Genomic DNA, 16,463 nt, shown 5'->3' with positions numbered 1-16,463 from the left:
GGGGTGTAGCGGGGCGAGGAGGAGCGGAGGGTCTGGGCGGCGCGCGGCCAGCCCGGGGAGGCGTCAGCCTCTGGTCAGCGCTCACCTGCTGCCCTTACACCCTCCGGCTCCTGCGTCGGCTGCCTCTGCTTCCCGGGCCCTCTTGGTCCCCTGCTGCCGGGGGCTGATGTGTCTCACGCATTTTCTGGTCCAGACCTGTGTTTTCTGCCAGACTCAGCTCACTCCACCTGCTAGGAAAGGGCACGTTCGTGAAGCGTGCTGGTGCGGCCAGCATGATGCTCCCCTCTTCGTACGCACGGCTGCTTTTCCTCCCGTTGGCGTTTACTCCCTGAACTTTAGTTTCCTTCTGCCGCAGTAGCTGATTCCAGAAGATTAGCGGCTGCTATTAGTTGCTCTTTCCTCTGCCCTATCTGAACTGTGCCATTTTTTCTGAGAAAGTGTTTCATCCTAGAAATGCCGAATGTCTATAAGAAAAGAAATGCCAGAGTCATCAATGTCGTCTAAATGTCATTTCGAGGAGTGAAAAATAGTCTTTTCGTCTAAGCCTAATGAAATTTGAATGGATTTTAGTCTTAAAATCACTTCGGCATGTTAATGTTGAAAGGTTTATTCAAAAGAAGTATTGTGTTTAGCTAAATGCTCCTTCTCTTCCTGGCCCAGTAGCCTAAGAGTGGAACTCTGATCTTGCATTTCTGACATCTTCTTAAGGCACAGGTAATGTCATAAAACCAATTAAACAACAGGTTCTCTGTCCTAATGGAGTTGTATCAAATGAAAATCACATTAAGTTCAAGACATAAGAGATGGGAGGTAAAACTATTAATGAAATCACAGTATTAAACAAGTGTGGGATTTTTATTACTATTTTCTTGCTTGGCTTGTCAGCGAAGTTACTTAAAAGCCCTGCAATAGACATGAGGTTTGAGGAGAAGGGTGAGTAAGAAATGGCACATGAAGCTATGAAAGGAGATGGCAATGTCAGCAGCTGGCATATGTGGAGTGTGAGCTTAGTGCTTTAAAGCTGCTGTGTGTGTGGTTCGTTTGAGCACACTGCTTAATGATGATCGTGTCCTCTGTATAACAGGATTAGGCATAAAGTTCAGATATAAATTAAATGTTTTTAAAGAAGCCTTTCCCTTCAGGAGAGACGAACCCTTCTTTCTCCTCTTCCCTATGCTGCTGTGGAGCCAGTGGCTTTTAGATGTCCGCACTTGTTTGTTACTGGAATATACTGCCTCCCTTGGGGGCAGACAGTTCCAATTTTTGTCTGCCAAATCAGTGTCTCAGTGTTTTGCCCTTTTTTCATATCTCCTTTTCAACACTTGAATCTCCTTTGTCACTGTAAGCAGCGTGTGAGTAACTAATATGACAGTGAATGGGGACAGGCTAGGGGGTCCTCCCGAATTCCTAGGATAAGCTCTGTCCTGTGACTAGTTCCTGACTCCATACAGGAATAAGTTTCAAATGAAAACCTGTCTGAATCAAATAGGCAGGTGCTATGGCACATTCCTGCCACATCCTTTAATTTCATGTCCCTGTCTTTGGAAGGAATCCAGAGTACTTTGCACATGTTAATGAACTGAGGAGGCTGTCAGTCTGACTCCAAGACGATTTCTTTTCTTCCTTCAGAGTCAAATTATTACCTTCTGGGGGTACCCTAGTGAGGAGTACGAAGTGACCACAGAAGATGGGTATATCCTTTCGGTTAACAGAATTCCTTATGGCAGAAAAGGCCGTGAGAGGAGCAAAGGTAAGATGTATTTCTGCTTGGAAAAATGGAGAATAATGAAAAAGCTCTCTTAGATTTGTAAAATCTTTGCTCCTGTGATAATCCAGAAAAATATTGAAGACTGTAAGACCTATACAGTTAGAATGTTTTATTGGTGAATAGTATGGTGACAATAAGTTACGTACGTGCAGAGTGACTTGACTAAAGGAAAGGAGGAGTTAGAAAGCTGTATTTTCTGGCATTTTCTTTTTGCCACATTAATCCTTAATACAAGCCCTTCATTGTTGTATGATTATTTTTTTTTTGAGGGGGCTTGGATTTTCTAGAAGGTAGAAAATAGGGGTTGAGATCTGGGGGGGGGTGTTTAAGTAATAGATTATCTTAAAAAGAGATTGATTATACCATTGTTGGGTTATCTCAAAGCATATATTTTCAAGTTTTTTGTTATAACAAATAAGTTTGTTAGAAATACCTGACCATTTTCAGAGTAGGGGCAGATTACATGTTCCTTTTGGTGAAATATAACTAAACTACAAGAGTTCCCACTAGAATGTTCACAAAATAATTATTACCTGTTTTCTGCTGTGGTGGTTTAGGCCCAGCCAGCAACTAGGTACCACACAGCCACTTGCTTACTTCTCCCCCAGTGGAGTGGAGAGGAGAAAATCTGTGGGTTGAGACAAGGACAGGGAGGGATCACTCGCCAGTTATGGTCATGGGCAAAACAGACTGGACTTGGAGAAGAAAAATCAATTTTAATTAGTTACCAATCAAATCAGATTAAGATAATGAGAAATAAACCCAGATCTTAAAAACCCTTTCTCCCCACCCCTCTCTTCTTCCCAGGTTCAGCTTTGCTCCCCATTTCTCTACTTCCTGCATTCCAAGTAACTCAAGGAGTAGGGGTTGTGGTCAGTTCATCACACATTGTCTCTGCTGCTCCTTCCTTCTCAGGCGAGCACTACTCACACTCTTCCTTGCTCCAGCGTGGGGTCCCTCCCACGGGAGACAGTTCTCCATGAACTTCTCAATACGAGTCCTTCCCACAGGCTGCAATTCTTCACAACTGCTCCAGCGTGGGGTCCCTCCCACGGGAGACAGTTCTCCATGAACTTCTCAATACGAGTCCTTCCCACAGGCTGCAATTCTTCACAACTGCTCCAGCGTGGGGTCCCTCCCACGGGAGACAGTTCTCCATGAACTTCTCAATACGAGTCCTTCCCACAGGCTGCAATTCTTCACAACTGCTCCAGCGTGGGGTCCCTCCCACGGGAGACAGTTCTCCATGAACTTCTCAATACGAGTCCTTCCCACAGGCTGCAATTCTTCACAACTGCTCCAGCGTGGGGTCCCTCCCACGGGAGACAGTTCTCCATGAACTTCTCAATACGAGTCCTTCCCACAGGCTGCAATTCTTCACAACTGCTCCAGCGTGGGGTCCCTCCCACGGGAGACAGTTCTCCATGAACTTCTCAATACGAGTCCTTCCCACAGGCTGCAATTCTTCACAACTGCTCCAGCGTGGGGTCCCTCCCACGGGAGACAGTTCTCCATGAACTTCTCAATACGAGTCCTTCCCACAGGCTGCAATTCTTCACAACTGCTCCAGCGTGGGTCTCTCCCACAGGGGGCAGTCTTTCAGAAGCAGCCTGCTCCAGCACGGCTTTCCCACAGAGTGATGGGCTTCTTCAGGCACAGCCACCTGCTCGCTCTCGCATGGGGTCCTCCCTGGGCTGTCTTTGCTCCCCCATGACCCCACCCTCCATGGCTGTAGGGTCACAGCCTGCCCTCTCACCACAGGCTGCTGAGGAACCTCTGCTCTGGGTACCTCCTCTCCACCTTTCTGCACTGACCTGGGTGTCTGCCTGGTTATTTCTCTCACATCCCACTCCTCTTTCCACTGCAAGTTCCCTAGCAGTTTCCCTCCACCCCCCTTCTTAAATATGTTAACAAAGAGATGCTACCACCATCGCTGATGGTCTCAGCTGTGGACAGAGGTGGATCCGACTTGGAGAAAATCCCTTCAGAACATCAGGAGTACAGTACATTAAAAATATATTGCAAATCAGCCAGACCAGGTTGTATTATGGGTGAGATTTGATGGGGGGCTGGGAGGAGCATTGGCGTGTGCCGCCACAGCACTGTTACAAGCTCTAAGAATTACTGTGAAAGCTGGTGTAAAACTGTGGAAGGGATGCAGGGGGTGTACAAAGGAGGAGGTGGGGGAGAAGTGTAGGGGGAATGTAAGCTGAGGCTTAAGGCAGCAATACAGACAGAGGTTTTTGCAAGGACTGGATGATGGGATGCTTTAAAAACAAGACAAGTGTGTGGAAGAGGAGAGGCACATAGCCTTTGACTTGCTATGCTTGTACACTGCATGCAGAAATAACTAGCAGTGGGTATAACTTGGTATCAGTTATGTTGCCAGCCCTTACAAAAATATCCTACAGACAATTGCATGCATACAACAGCAGCATGTTTGCATAGAAACTGTACTTATTCTAAGGACTGCCTCAGAACTCTTTTGACTGAAAAAGCTTCAGATGAGAGGTAAAAACATGGAACTCGCAAAAGAAATTAGTCATTCTCCTATAGCCTTGGGTGTGAACAAGACCTGTGGAAAAACCCTCCCTTCTGCCTAGGGCCGAGCAACAGTGTTCCTGACCTTATCTGTTTGTTTTGTATGAGTTAGGATGTTTGCACTGCCTGCTGCCTCTCACAAGGTGGGTGTGTAAAGATCAGTGCACGGACAAGGCCAGTCAAACCTGGCAGGTGTCTTTGTACTTAAGAATTTTGGAGAATCCCACAGGAAGAAGAGAGGCTGCCTTTGTACCTGTTGATTTTTGTTGAATGCTTCATCCATGACGTAAGCAAACAGAAGTTTCCTGACCTGTGGGAATTCTCCACATTCCCCTTGCCACACCCTCACCCCAAGTTCATGTTTTGCAAAGGGCTTTAATTTTAAAAACAGGGATTACTGAGCACATTTGGGGAAGTATGATCTCCTAGAAGAATGAAGAATTCAAAGTTCATGTTGATCTTAAGTTTTTATAGACTTGGTATCTTTTCTCAGAAAGATACCAATGATGTGCTACTGCTGACTTGGCGTATATACGCCATAATTCTGTTGCAATACCTGCATAATGTGAATAGGATTCCTTGGAGTTAGGTGTCACATGATGTTTTGAAGCAAAACCTATGGTTCTTCAGTTTAAAAAAAGGGAGGGGGGGGAAGGAATATCCGGAGAACCTGAAAGCAAAACATTAATGATTTTTGGTTTTAGTGTTAACTAAAAATGTAAAGCAACCTTGCATAGCAAGGGTAAGAAAGGCATGGAAATAAGTCCCTCTTCAACTGGGGGTGGGGGAGTGGGGTAGGATGTGAATTGGAGGGCAGTGAGGGAAAAATGTTCTATAGCAGAAAGGCTATAAGGCTTTAAGGCCCTAATTTTTATTTCCCCTCTGTGTTTTTTAAGATCAGAGGTAATACAAAATTATTATTGTCCAAGTCAGTTTGTCACATGATTGTGCAATTCACATTCAGATCTGGTGACTGCTTGGTGAATTGAAAAAATCAGAATTAAAGCATTAAAGTGGTTAAACAGTTTTCCCCTTCGCGTGTTAGGAAACATGTGAGTAGCAGCTTGAGGAGAGCCTGTTCTTCAAAAAAGCATAAAGTTGGTTGATCTGTATTTATTAAAATGTAAGAAGGTATCAAAGCTAAAAGGGAGCATTACTGAAAACAAATTTCATGTTAGGCTTGAAAATCCTGCACACTGTTCATATGTCAATGAAGTATTACTGCAGTGGAGTAAACAGTAGTGTGGGACTGTACTGTCTCCGGTGCCAGTTTGGCACTGCTGGAGGTTTCCTCTGGTTGCATGGAGAATACATTTCCTTAACAAAATGGGAAAAGCAGGCACTGACAAGGTTCTTCATCACAGGTATAAATAGGCTGCCAGAAGGGAGGACTATTGCTAATTAGGATTTTGGAACCCACAGCAAATGTTTATGGACGTGACCTGGAATGGAGAGTGTAGGTGACCAAACTGGTGTGATTTGGCTGTTTCTGCTGAAAGATCCAAGTCTAAATTATCAATGGAGATAGTATTGCATGAGTTCAGTATATTGTAGTCGAATTATGTGTCATTAGAGGAAGTAAATTCCTGTGTAATCTTTAGCATTGAGCTAAAGTTTCCATGTTATCAGGTTTCAGTTATTAAAGCAGGAAAAAAAAAAAAGTCACCTGTGCTACTGCAAGATCCAGAGACAGGTCTTTGGATTTTCTGAAATTTATGTTTCTTCTAAAGAATTACATGTTACTCTCCTCTCCTCCCCTCCCCGAAAACTTCAATTTTTTAAATATATATTATAATATATATTATATTCCACATAAAGGCATCATTCCTTTTTCAGGATGGGGAAGTCAGGCTTCCTAAATTCCACCTGGGTCTTGGCTGTGGTTCTTTGAACTACTTAAGCTAAGGGGAGAAAGTCTTTAGAGACATAGATTCTCTTGGTGGCGATCAGTACTGCTCTTCAGGTTCTGCTGCAGCTTTGGTAATGGAAGGGAGTTGCATAGAGATAGTATCAGTACCAGTTGCAGAGATTTCCACAGCTCAGCACCCTGGTTGGGCATTGTCTTAGCTGGAAAACAAAACTCTCAGTAGCACATATGTGGGAATCTCTTCCCCGAGTTTAGGGGAGGGCAGGGGTCATAAGTAGTTTAGCTGTCTCTGTGTTTGGACCACTTTGCTGAGTGTTTGTGAGCATGGAACAGTTCTAAGGGCTAAGGGATCCTTGTATTTTTCTTGTAGCTCCGGCTTTTCCCATGTTTGCTGATTGCACATTTGCTGTCTGTTTTGAACTTCAAGGAGTCTCAGTATAGTTAGGAGACTAACAAGTTGCTTGTTTAAAATTCTTAATGATTAAAATTAATCTTTTTGTGAAAACACACAATTTCATGGCACTATTATGCAAATTGTTAATCTTGGTAGGTTAAATCACGTAGATTAAATATTCAAAGTGCAAATCTCAAGCAGACTTTCAATAACTCACTTGAATTATTCTTAGGCGTTCAGTTGCAGATGAACAAGAAGCTATGAAAATGCTTTATTTACAGGTCCAAGACCTGCTGTGTTTCTGCAGCATGGTTTGCTTGCCGATGCCAGCAATTGGATCACAAACTTGGATTACAACAGCCTTGGCTTTATGCTGGCAGACGCTGGCTATGACGTATGGCTGGGAAACAGCAGAGGGAACACCTGGTCCAGGAAACATACGCACTTCTCAGTGAAGCAAGAAGAATTCTGGGTTTTCAGGTATCCTCGTCTTACTAGGGAAACCAGAGAATCTACACGTGCTGTTTGCGAGCAGGCTTCTCTTCCTCTCTTTGCCCATCATCTCAGTTCAGTTACATTGTGAATGTACGAGACTTTTTGGTTTTTTGGTTATGTGTGCTGTCACGTATGTATGGGCAGTAAAGGGGAGTTTTATGGTCAGTGTACTGTCCTGAGACAGCCTTCATAGGTGGTCAGTAGAATAGTAATTGCATTCACTGGTGTGTGGTGTGAAGGCTCGATCACCAGTGATCTGCTTCAACCAAAGGAAACTTTCTTTATGTCCAAACAGTTGACCTGCAGTGCAGCAAAGGTCTGTGCAGCTGTTCCGTGCTGATAACTTCACTTACACAACTGAATTTTATCTTTGCTTTGTAGCTTTGATGAAATGGCCAAGTATGACATTCCAGCCTCAGTGGACTTTATTTTGAAGAAAACTGGCCAGGAACAAGTGTTTTACGTTGGCCATTCACAGGGCACCACAATGGGTATGTGAAGAGATGCATTTGTCAGAATATATTGTGTTTGAAATGCTATGAAGTTCCACTTATGTGGTTTAATGATGAAAAATTTAGGGCTTCTGAAATCTACTGCTTCTAGTTTTTAGCTGCTTCATGGAATATTCATCAATATTAAAATGAAAAGACTTAACCTTTCCGTGTTTACTGTGTTGGGAAGCTGTTGAAATGATAAAGTGAAGTCACAGGTAGCCCCCAGTACAGTTTCTATTAGAACAAATGGATGAACTATGCGTAATAAAATTTAAGTCATCGGACGTGTAGAATAGAGAGTCCCATTTCCAGAATATTTTTCTGTATGTAAGGCCTGGCTCAGGTGCTTTAAAACCTGCAGGTAGAAAGAGCTAGTAGGGTGTTGAGTTAGCATGAACTTGTTTTTCAGAAGAAAACAAATCCTTCTGATTTCCCTCATTTAATTTGTGTTCTGTAGTAACTAGATTAATTTATAATGTCTAAATGGATCCTAGTTACAACAATCAGAACTATTAATCTAAAATACTTCTGTACTCTTTATCTTAGATTTTATAGTATCACTGCCAGGTAAAATTCTCATCTAACTTGTGTCAGTGAGTTTTGTTAATTATTCTCATGTTATTTACAGCTTTCGTTGCTTTTTCAACTTTGCCACAGCTGGCTAAGAAAATCAAAATGTTCTTTGCCTTGGCACCAGTAGCTACAGTCAAGTTTGCCACTAGCCCTTTGGCAAAACTGGGAGTGTTTCCTGACCTGCTGCTCAAGGTTTGTACTTGAGTGTATGTTTTAAGCTAAGTGAAGTGTCCCCCTTTCTAGTTGAAAACAGCATAGTAAAGAATGTTAATAGCTGTAGATTGGAGAGTAACATGTTCAGCAAGAATACTGGGCCAGGTTTTCTGTAATAATGCTATGGAAGTCAGCAGTGGCTTCTCTGGCTTTATTACTGTCTAATGAGGCAATTTGCATCAGTAAAGTAGTATTTTACAATTACAACTTAATAGATGGAATGAAATTATGGTTTTCCATTTACATGTTTCTAGAAGTTAAGCTACAGAAATCACATGATTAATTAAATCGTTGGTCTGGTTTAGAAGAGTCATATGAGAGCTTTATACTGAATGCTTCCGAATTGTCATGAACTTTAACAGATTTGTTTCACAATTAACCATTTAGTATTGGAAGAGGGTGAGTATCACTTCAGAGGGTGATTAAGAGCAGCAGCTTTATTTAGATGCCATGAATCATCCTCTGTACGAGTTTACCTTTCCCCATTAACATCAAAGGGAGCGTAGGCAGACTGGCAGGCTGCAGTAAGTGCCTGAAGTCAGACATTGTGAACACCCTGCTGTGTGTCATTTTTAACTGCCACTTTTCTTTCCACCACCCATGGAGATTCCCACATACAGCTGTTTGTTCTTGCCTGAAGTCAGACATTGTGAACACCCTGCTGTGTGTTATTTTTCCCCGCCACTTTTCTTTCCACCACCCATGGAGATTCCCACATATTCCCACCCATGGAGATTCACAGTTTGTTCTGTGAGATAAACCCTTCTCTAATGTACCTTGTACAGATTTAACAGAGTGTCTGTTTGCATTATTAGTTCCCTGCTCCAAAGACAGTTAACGTAAAAGTGATACTAACAGTTGTGATCTCCTGTTCCTCACATGGTGAACCTTGTCGAATGAGAACAGTAGCTGATCAGTGCCCTGTGCATATGTTCATGTTGTGCTGAGGAACTTGGTTCTCATGGTGACTTGCAAAACGCTGAAGAGCAGAAGTACATGACAGCAACAAGCCCATGGGTCAGGCGTATCTTAAAGAGCTCTGTCACTTTTAAGGAAGTTCTCAGTGGGCCACATTCAAATCCATAGACATTTTAAAAATACCCATCAGGAGGAAGTGGCCACCATGGCTCATGCAACTTGTTTTTCTTACATGGTTTGAACAGAGGAAGTAGCAAGCACCAGGTCATTAAACATTAGCAGATGTATCTTAGCATATGCTAGCCTTAAGCAGTTCTGATGACAAGAAGTTGTACAATATTCCTGTAAAATACTGAATTCAAAGTTGGTTTGAATTTGAGGTTAGGTTTGGAATTCTTGAAAGATTGTCCCAGTTCCAATGTACATTTTGGGGGTAATGGACTGCATCATTTGTAGCAGAAGTACTAACTGTGACCTCCCTATTGGACTGTGAACAAGGTCTATAAGGAGATAGAGCAGTTTTACGTGACACACCTGTCACCAGTGCAAATGGAAATATATACCTCAAGACTGTTGTAGCATAAAAACTAAACCCAGGTTGTTCTGTGCAATTAAATGTTTGTCCTTTGTGTTTGTTATTTTGTAGGACATGTTTGGAAAGAAACAATTCCTCCCTCAGAATTTTTTGCTGAAGTGGCTTGCTACCCATGTTTGCACCCACAGAATACTCGATGACCTTTGTGGCAACATATTTTTTCTTCTGTGCGGTTTTAATGAGAGGAACTTGAATATGGTGTGTTCTAGTGACTTAATAGCCAAGTTATTGTGAAGTCTAACACAGTATTGACTGTGTGTCACTGTACTGATTATCCTTTACATGTAATTGGAAAATCCCAAATGCCGCCTTCATCATACAGAGTTTGGATTAATATCTTTCCTTGGTATACATTAGTTGCCCAGTTTGGATGGATAGAATTAACCTTTTAAAATGTTAGTGGAAAGCTAAAATACATTATTTTAGATCTGTTGGGGAAGTAGGTAAGAGAAGTGAATTAATATGTTGCAAGTATTTAATTCCTTTTGCAAGGAAGTGAGGAATAAAGATACATTTTTTTTTTTAACCATTTCCAAGAGAACTGATGACGTTTTCTGGTCTCTTGGTTGACACATTCAATTATTTTCTCTGGGACCAATTTCTGACCCTGCTGGTGGCTTCATCTGTGGTCCTAGTTCCAAAGGACTTGTTTATAGGACTTGTTTATAGAACTTGTTTTGCTTTCGAAAAGCTAGTTAGCAGCAACTGGTGTGAGACTTCCTTTTTTCATAATGCTTCTTCAGATGTTTCTAACTCACTGAAATCGGTAGAAGCTGGTATCAGTTTAGCCACAGCTGGACGAAGGCTGAGACTTTTTTATTGGAGTGAGATAGAATTCGCCTTTTTTTTTCTTCACCATTCTGTGTGCAAAAATGTACATTTTTTGTACTTTATACCAAGATGAAAGTCCATTTTTTTCATGTTTTCTTGCCCAGTCCATACCGTTTTCATTATTTTAATGGTGAATAATATTTGTTTCTGCCAGGATTTAAGATTCCCCTGGGTATTTTGTCCTTCAGACTCAAAAAGTATGAAGTTCTGAATCACTTTGGACTGACAGCTACTAGTTTTGATGTAGAATAATGCAGGGTTTCTTTGGAGGTCCATCTAAATATTAGTTAATGTGCTACTAATTCTTACAGTACCAGCAATTTTTAAAACATATTCTGAATATATAAAAAAGGCTGAAGAGATATCATTATTAGGTTTAAAGTTCTGTTGTTAATTGTAATTGATCTCCCAAACATTTAAACCTTTTACCTCATATGTAGTTCCAAATAACTTCGTTTATAGCAGTTTTAAGAGGAATGGAAAATTTTCTGTTAGCTGTTCAAGAAGCAATAATGGGTAGAACTGTTGCGCTATGAGGAGTAAACCGTATTAATTACCTTGTTGCAGAGCCGAGTGGACGTGTATTCAACACACTGCCCTGCTGGGACATCTGTACAAAACATGATCCACTGGAGCCAGGTAGAGTTTCCAGAATTTAAAATGTCCATGACTCTAGCTTGTTTGTGAAATATTGATGTCTCTGTTATTTAAATGGAATAAAATGCTGAAATATACATGTGGCATAGCCCAAGTGAAATTTTGGAACTGCCAATTTTCAGAACGGCAGCTGTTCACTGCAGCTGCTTTGATGATACTGACTTGCAGGGGAGAGGGTTGAGCCACCATTTCTTTGAAGATGGACTAACTGTAAGTACTTTAAGCTAACAAACAATACAGCAGAGTAATTTAACTCAGAGAAATGCTCTAAGAAGTATTTGCTCCCCTTTCAGCAAATATGATGTTGATTACAAGTTATATTTTTAGCCAGTGAAAAGCAGCAGGCTTTCTATTCTATTCTGTTTGGCTTCATTTTATATTTTATTAGTATATTTTGAGTTTCACCTCAATGCAAAATTTCATGCCTGTGATGCTCTTGTGCCTTAATCTTGCTCAGCAGGCTGGCAGATCAGAGAAGACATTTGTTGTAGAAGCAGTGGTCAGTGCTACTTGTGATCCTGTAGCTGGACTTGATCTCTCTTCAGAAGCAATGTGTTGTGCTGCACATAGCTATCCAAGTGTTGGCCCGGAAGGAAATTTGTGAAGGGTTTTTGTTGTTTGGGTTTTTTTTTTGTTCCCTCAGATCGCTGTTGTACAGACTTCTGTTTCTGAAAAATAATAGGTGATAAATCATACAGAGTAGACCTTCTAAGAAAGCTCCATGCTGTGTTCACAGACATTTAGACAGCAAGGTAGATATTTCAGAAGTAAGCATGGAGCTGCCACGTCCTGGCTTTGGATACACTAAACTGTTTTCCTTGATCTTTCCTACCGTTGCTATGAGAGTGTGAAATCTTAAGGGAAAAAATCTAATGGTATTGAATGTTAATGTTTCCCGTTCCTGTGACACTGGGCAAAGCAGTGGCACTTGTCCTTGTTAATACTTGGCATTTCACTGTTTCTTACGTCAGTTGCCTTTGCCAATTGTACAGATGACCAATACTTTTTTGTTCCTGCAGTAGAAGTGTTGCACTCTTTGTGTAAGTGAATTTTTGTTTATTTCTAGGCTGTGAAGACTGGGGAGCTCAAAGCTTATGACTGGGGAAGCAAGGCTGCAAATATGGCTCACTACAACCAGGTAGGCATATTTTATGGATATGTTACAATTCCTGACTGTCACTGACAAAGTTCTTGGATGCTTCTCTGGGTGCTGTGATTATGCTGCATGCTAAACAGCCACTAATGTTACCTAGTAACCAGACTGAGATCTGCCTTTTTGGGGAAAAAAAAACCCAAAACCAAATCAAAACCCCCCAAAAAACAGGTGTACAAAGCTCTGAGGTGGTGCTAAGTCAGTATGGAGCCCATTCTTGGATACGAAGTTGTGATGACGCATTTTTTCTTGAGGGTGGTCCTGCCCCCCTCCTCCGATTCATGAGATACCACTGCACTTCTCACAGTAAGGCATACACTGTCAATTCAGGTGTATTGCATGTTTGCTTGTAAATTGCTGTGTGCAGTACTTAAAATATTTTGTCCCTTGTCACTGCAGTGACTGGGAAATATTGCAATATCATACTTTCAGAGTAGCAATCACATCTTGTGATTAGGATTTAGAAATAGCTGAGGGATACAATCTCCAAGACTTCTGTTACTCTGCTGTCTTGTAAATTCTCAAGTGCTATAATATTTCAGGACTCTAGGAGTTAAATTTTCTGTTGAGTCAGGACTCCATCGCTAGCCGCCCAAGAGAGGAAGAGAAAATGAGAATCTGGCGCATTGTTCTTGCATTTGCTAGTATGTTACACTGCGGTGTATTGTCACACTGAAGACTTGTTCTTTCTAACGCCTTTGTTTTCGCTTTCCCTCTCCTCAGTCTACTCCCCCTTTCTACAAAATAAAAGAGATGACTGTACCAACTGCCGTGTGGACTGGTGGACATGACTGGCTGGCAGACCCGAAGGATGTTGCTATGCTGCTCACTCAGATCACAAACTTGGTTTACCACAAAAACATTCCAGAGTGGGAACATTTGGATTTCATCTGGGGCCTTGATGCACCTTATCGCATGTATAATGAAATAATTAACATGATTAGGATGTATCTCTAAACCTGCATGGTAATTCACAGTATTAGTTCATCAGGAATTCATCTTTTTGGCACATACACTTTTCTGGCAGTGATGCTACATTGTTTATTTATGATGCATTTTTAAAATGCCAGCAATGATGAATGAATTGGATTCATATTTGGTTTGTTTTTCTCAGCATTATTTCTCTCTCCTGTAGAAATCCTTGTTGTATCCTGCAGATTTTGCACACAGTGGCATGGTACTCAGAAAACAGCAGTGTGATTTTGCACAAAAGGAGTACATCATGTGCGTATAAATTTAGTGACTTGTCTGAAAGACAAGTTAGTCCATTCAGCACCTCAGGTGCTGGACAATTAAAACAATAGGTATTTCACTGTGCATAAACCACTGTCATTTCTCAGTACGTTGCCATTTCTGAGTACCTTTCAGAAGTACTCCTTGTACTGCAGTGATGCATTTGGTGCTGGTACTTTAAAAAGCACTTAGTGACTTTTTGCTGCGTTAGTAGCCATCCTAGCCACATCAAATGACTTTCACTATTGCCCAGAAGAACTGTCACGAAGACAGAGAAGATCACCACTGTCAGTTGAAATCTCCTATTTTGGGACTGATTCATTGCTGCATTTTTCTTGACTTAATAGCGTCCCTGAAACCTTTTGTGTTTCACGTACCAGCTATGGATAAGGATCGTTATTTGCCCTTGCAGATTCCTGGAACACGAGAAGCGGTTAAAAGCAATACTGCTTTCCATTAGCTTTATTGTTAGGTTATGGTTTTTAAGGAGAATGATACAACATACTTGTGCTTTGTTTTCTTTGCACTGACCACTAGAAAACAAACTCCCGCAGCATACTACTGGTAAGGGAAGAGTCAAAGTATTAATTATATAGCTTGAGTGACTTAATTTGCATGGACTCCTTGTCTTAATCAGCTGCTGCTTTGAAGACCTGTTTACTTTTTCGCTGCTTACATGGTGCTTGCCATCATTGAGTTCAGGAACTGTACAACACCCTGGCGAAGCCTGGCAGTATTAACAGCCGTTTCCATTTGTCTCAGTTTCCAGTTTAAAAAGGGGGCTAAGCCCCCATTTAATGGGGGGAGAGGATTCACATCTGCTTCGGGGGTCTGACTTTGGAGCTGTAACTGTTTGTGGTATAGGTGCCTTGCTCTTTCCATTGACTGTGCAGAGGCCTTTGGTTCCTCTGAATTGCACAAAAGCTCCATGCCAAATGTAGATGTATGAACAATCTCCAGAGTTAATTGCCTCACTCCAGATGATAATTTCTGTGCCATGGTTGGAGTTTGACCCAGATCTCTGTCATTTACCCCAATAACAAAAAAAGCATTTTCTACATGGCGTAGAAAATAATGCATTTTAAACTGAGACAGAGGGTTATGTTGTTTTTTTTTAAATATGCAAAAAGATGCAAAAACCGTAAATTTGTTTTTTGTTTATTCCTAATTCAGACTCAGGGAATCCTCAGGCTTTGTTTAAGGAAAAAGTGCTTCATGATGTGATTCCTAGCAGGGCCTCTAAGTTTGCTTTATATGTGTAGCAGCCATATTCACTTCACCTTGCTCTGCTGAAAGGAAGTTTCTGTAGGAATCTAAAGTGGCTGATTTAGCAGGTGTGAGGGTATGGGATCCAGCAAGAGCCATGTGGGTCGTGTTTATTGAACTTGACATATTTCAATAAAAGTGAGGCCTGCTTGGAGTTTTGAATGATGTGTTCTGTTTCACTTGTTGTGGCATAAATATATGTGAATCCTTTGGACACAGAATCCAGAGCCGTCTGTTTTTCATAACGATTCGTTCATAGAACAAGTACAATGCAAAAGTAAAATAGCCAAGTAAGCTTCCATTTTACTTTTGTCCTGAATGAATTTTTTTCTAAGCCTAAAAGGCCATTCATTTTATTTCATGGGACTTCTCTGAGACATTAAACTAAGGTACCAATTGTAAATAACTGCTGACAAGACAGAGCAATTTTCTAAGCCTCCAGGTGAGGCTCCTTTCAAACCACAGACATGGTAGAAAGCTTCTTGTATCACATTCTTAAACCTTGAGTAATTGGATTGCTTAATGGACCGTCTGGTAATCTCATAAATAGCATTTAACCACAGAGTGGGGCAGGGAACTCGTCTCTGCCGTGGCACGTGGATGTGATCGCTCATCTTTTGACCTTTGTCATCTTCAATAATAAATATGCCTAGGCTGTACGTTTCCATACAGTCTGAATTCAGTAGGTGTGCAGTCAAGATAGCACGGGGTATTAAATCCTGTGTGTTTGCCAGCTTTGTCAGCTGATGAACCCCCTGTGTGCCTAGAGATAAAGCCTGAACAGTGAAAGCTTTACACAAAACCATTATGCAGCTTCTCTGCTTCAGTGGAGCAGGGATGGCTATGGGAATTGTGAGCAGCTGTGCTCTGCCTGGCTTGCTAAATTTACAAAGCACTGTGTGAGACAAACTTGGAGGAGTGTCAGTGGAAGCAAAATAAGACACCCTGAACACGGATAAGGGTAAGAAGCTTGGTCTAATAAGAATGAGCAGTGATGGCTGGTACATTTTTCAAAGCAGATCTTACATACTTAGTGACTATTGTATAGACACCTTTGTGTTGTAGGTGTATATATGTATATATATAATGCTAAAGGTTGGCTGGACTTCAGCTTTGGATAATAAAGCATAGTAGCATAACAGGGTGTGTTGGACACCTTCTGCTGTCTCAGCATTTAGGGATGTGATCAAAAGGCTAGAAAGCCAGAAGAAAGTAGTCCCCATTCAGCTGATGGATTGCCAGACTTGCAGCCCTGCATGCATCTTAAGTGAAGGCACAGTCCCGGGCTTTGACTTAGAGATCTATGACAGTTGGGTACCCGAGGGCTTACACACACAAAAGGACATGTGTTTGTGAACTTAAAAAGGATTTTTTTTAGCCATCGGCAAAGACATTCAGACTGTTCATCTCATGCAAAAGGCCTAAAGATAGTAGAGTGCATGTATGTTAATGGTGCATACTGAAT

At 41.5% G+C, this 16,463-nt stretch overlaps 1 protein-coding gene across 1 annotated transcript; it reads left to right on the top strand.

Annotated features, from left to right (window-relative positions):
- Positions 1-1,629: 1,629 nt before the first annotated feature.
- Positions 1,630-13,695, top strand: LOC104503637 (lysosomal acid lipase/cholesteryl ester hydrolase-like; the record flags this gene model as incomplete). Its single annotated transcript, XM_010153891.1, has 8 exons — positions 1,630-1,750; positions 6,852-7,050; positions 7,447-7,556; positions 8,188-8,324; positions 9,910-10,056; positions 11,257-11,328; positions 12,413-12,484; positions 13,223-13,695. Coding segments are annotated over 8 exons (1,092 nt in total), but the record flags the coding sequence as incomplete, so codon positions are not given.
- Between the last annotated feature and the right edge of the window lie 2,768 nt (positions 13,696-16,463).

Source organism: Eurypyga helias, unplaced genomic scaffold (assembly GCF_000690775.1).
Source record: "Eurypyga helias isolate BGI_N326 unplaced genomic scaffold, ASM69077v1 scaffold6956, whole genome shotgun sequence".
NCBI lineage: Eukaryota > Metazoa > Chordata > Aves > Eurypygiformes > Eurypygidae > Eurypyga > Eurypyga helias.
The sequence above is the reverse complement of the archived record's forward strand: the minus strand, read 5'-3'. Positions and strand labels throughout refer to the sequence as shown.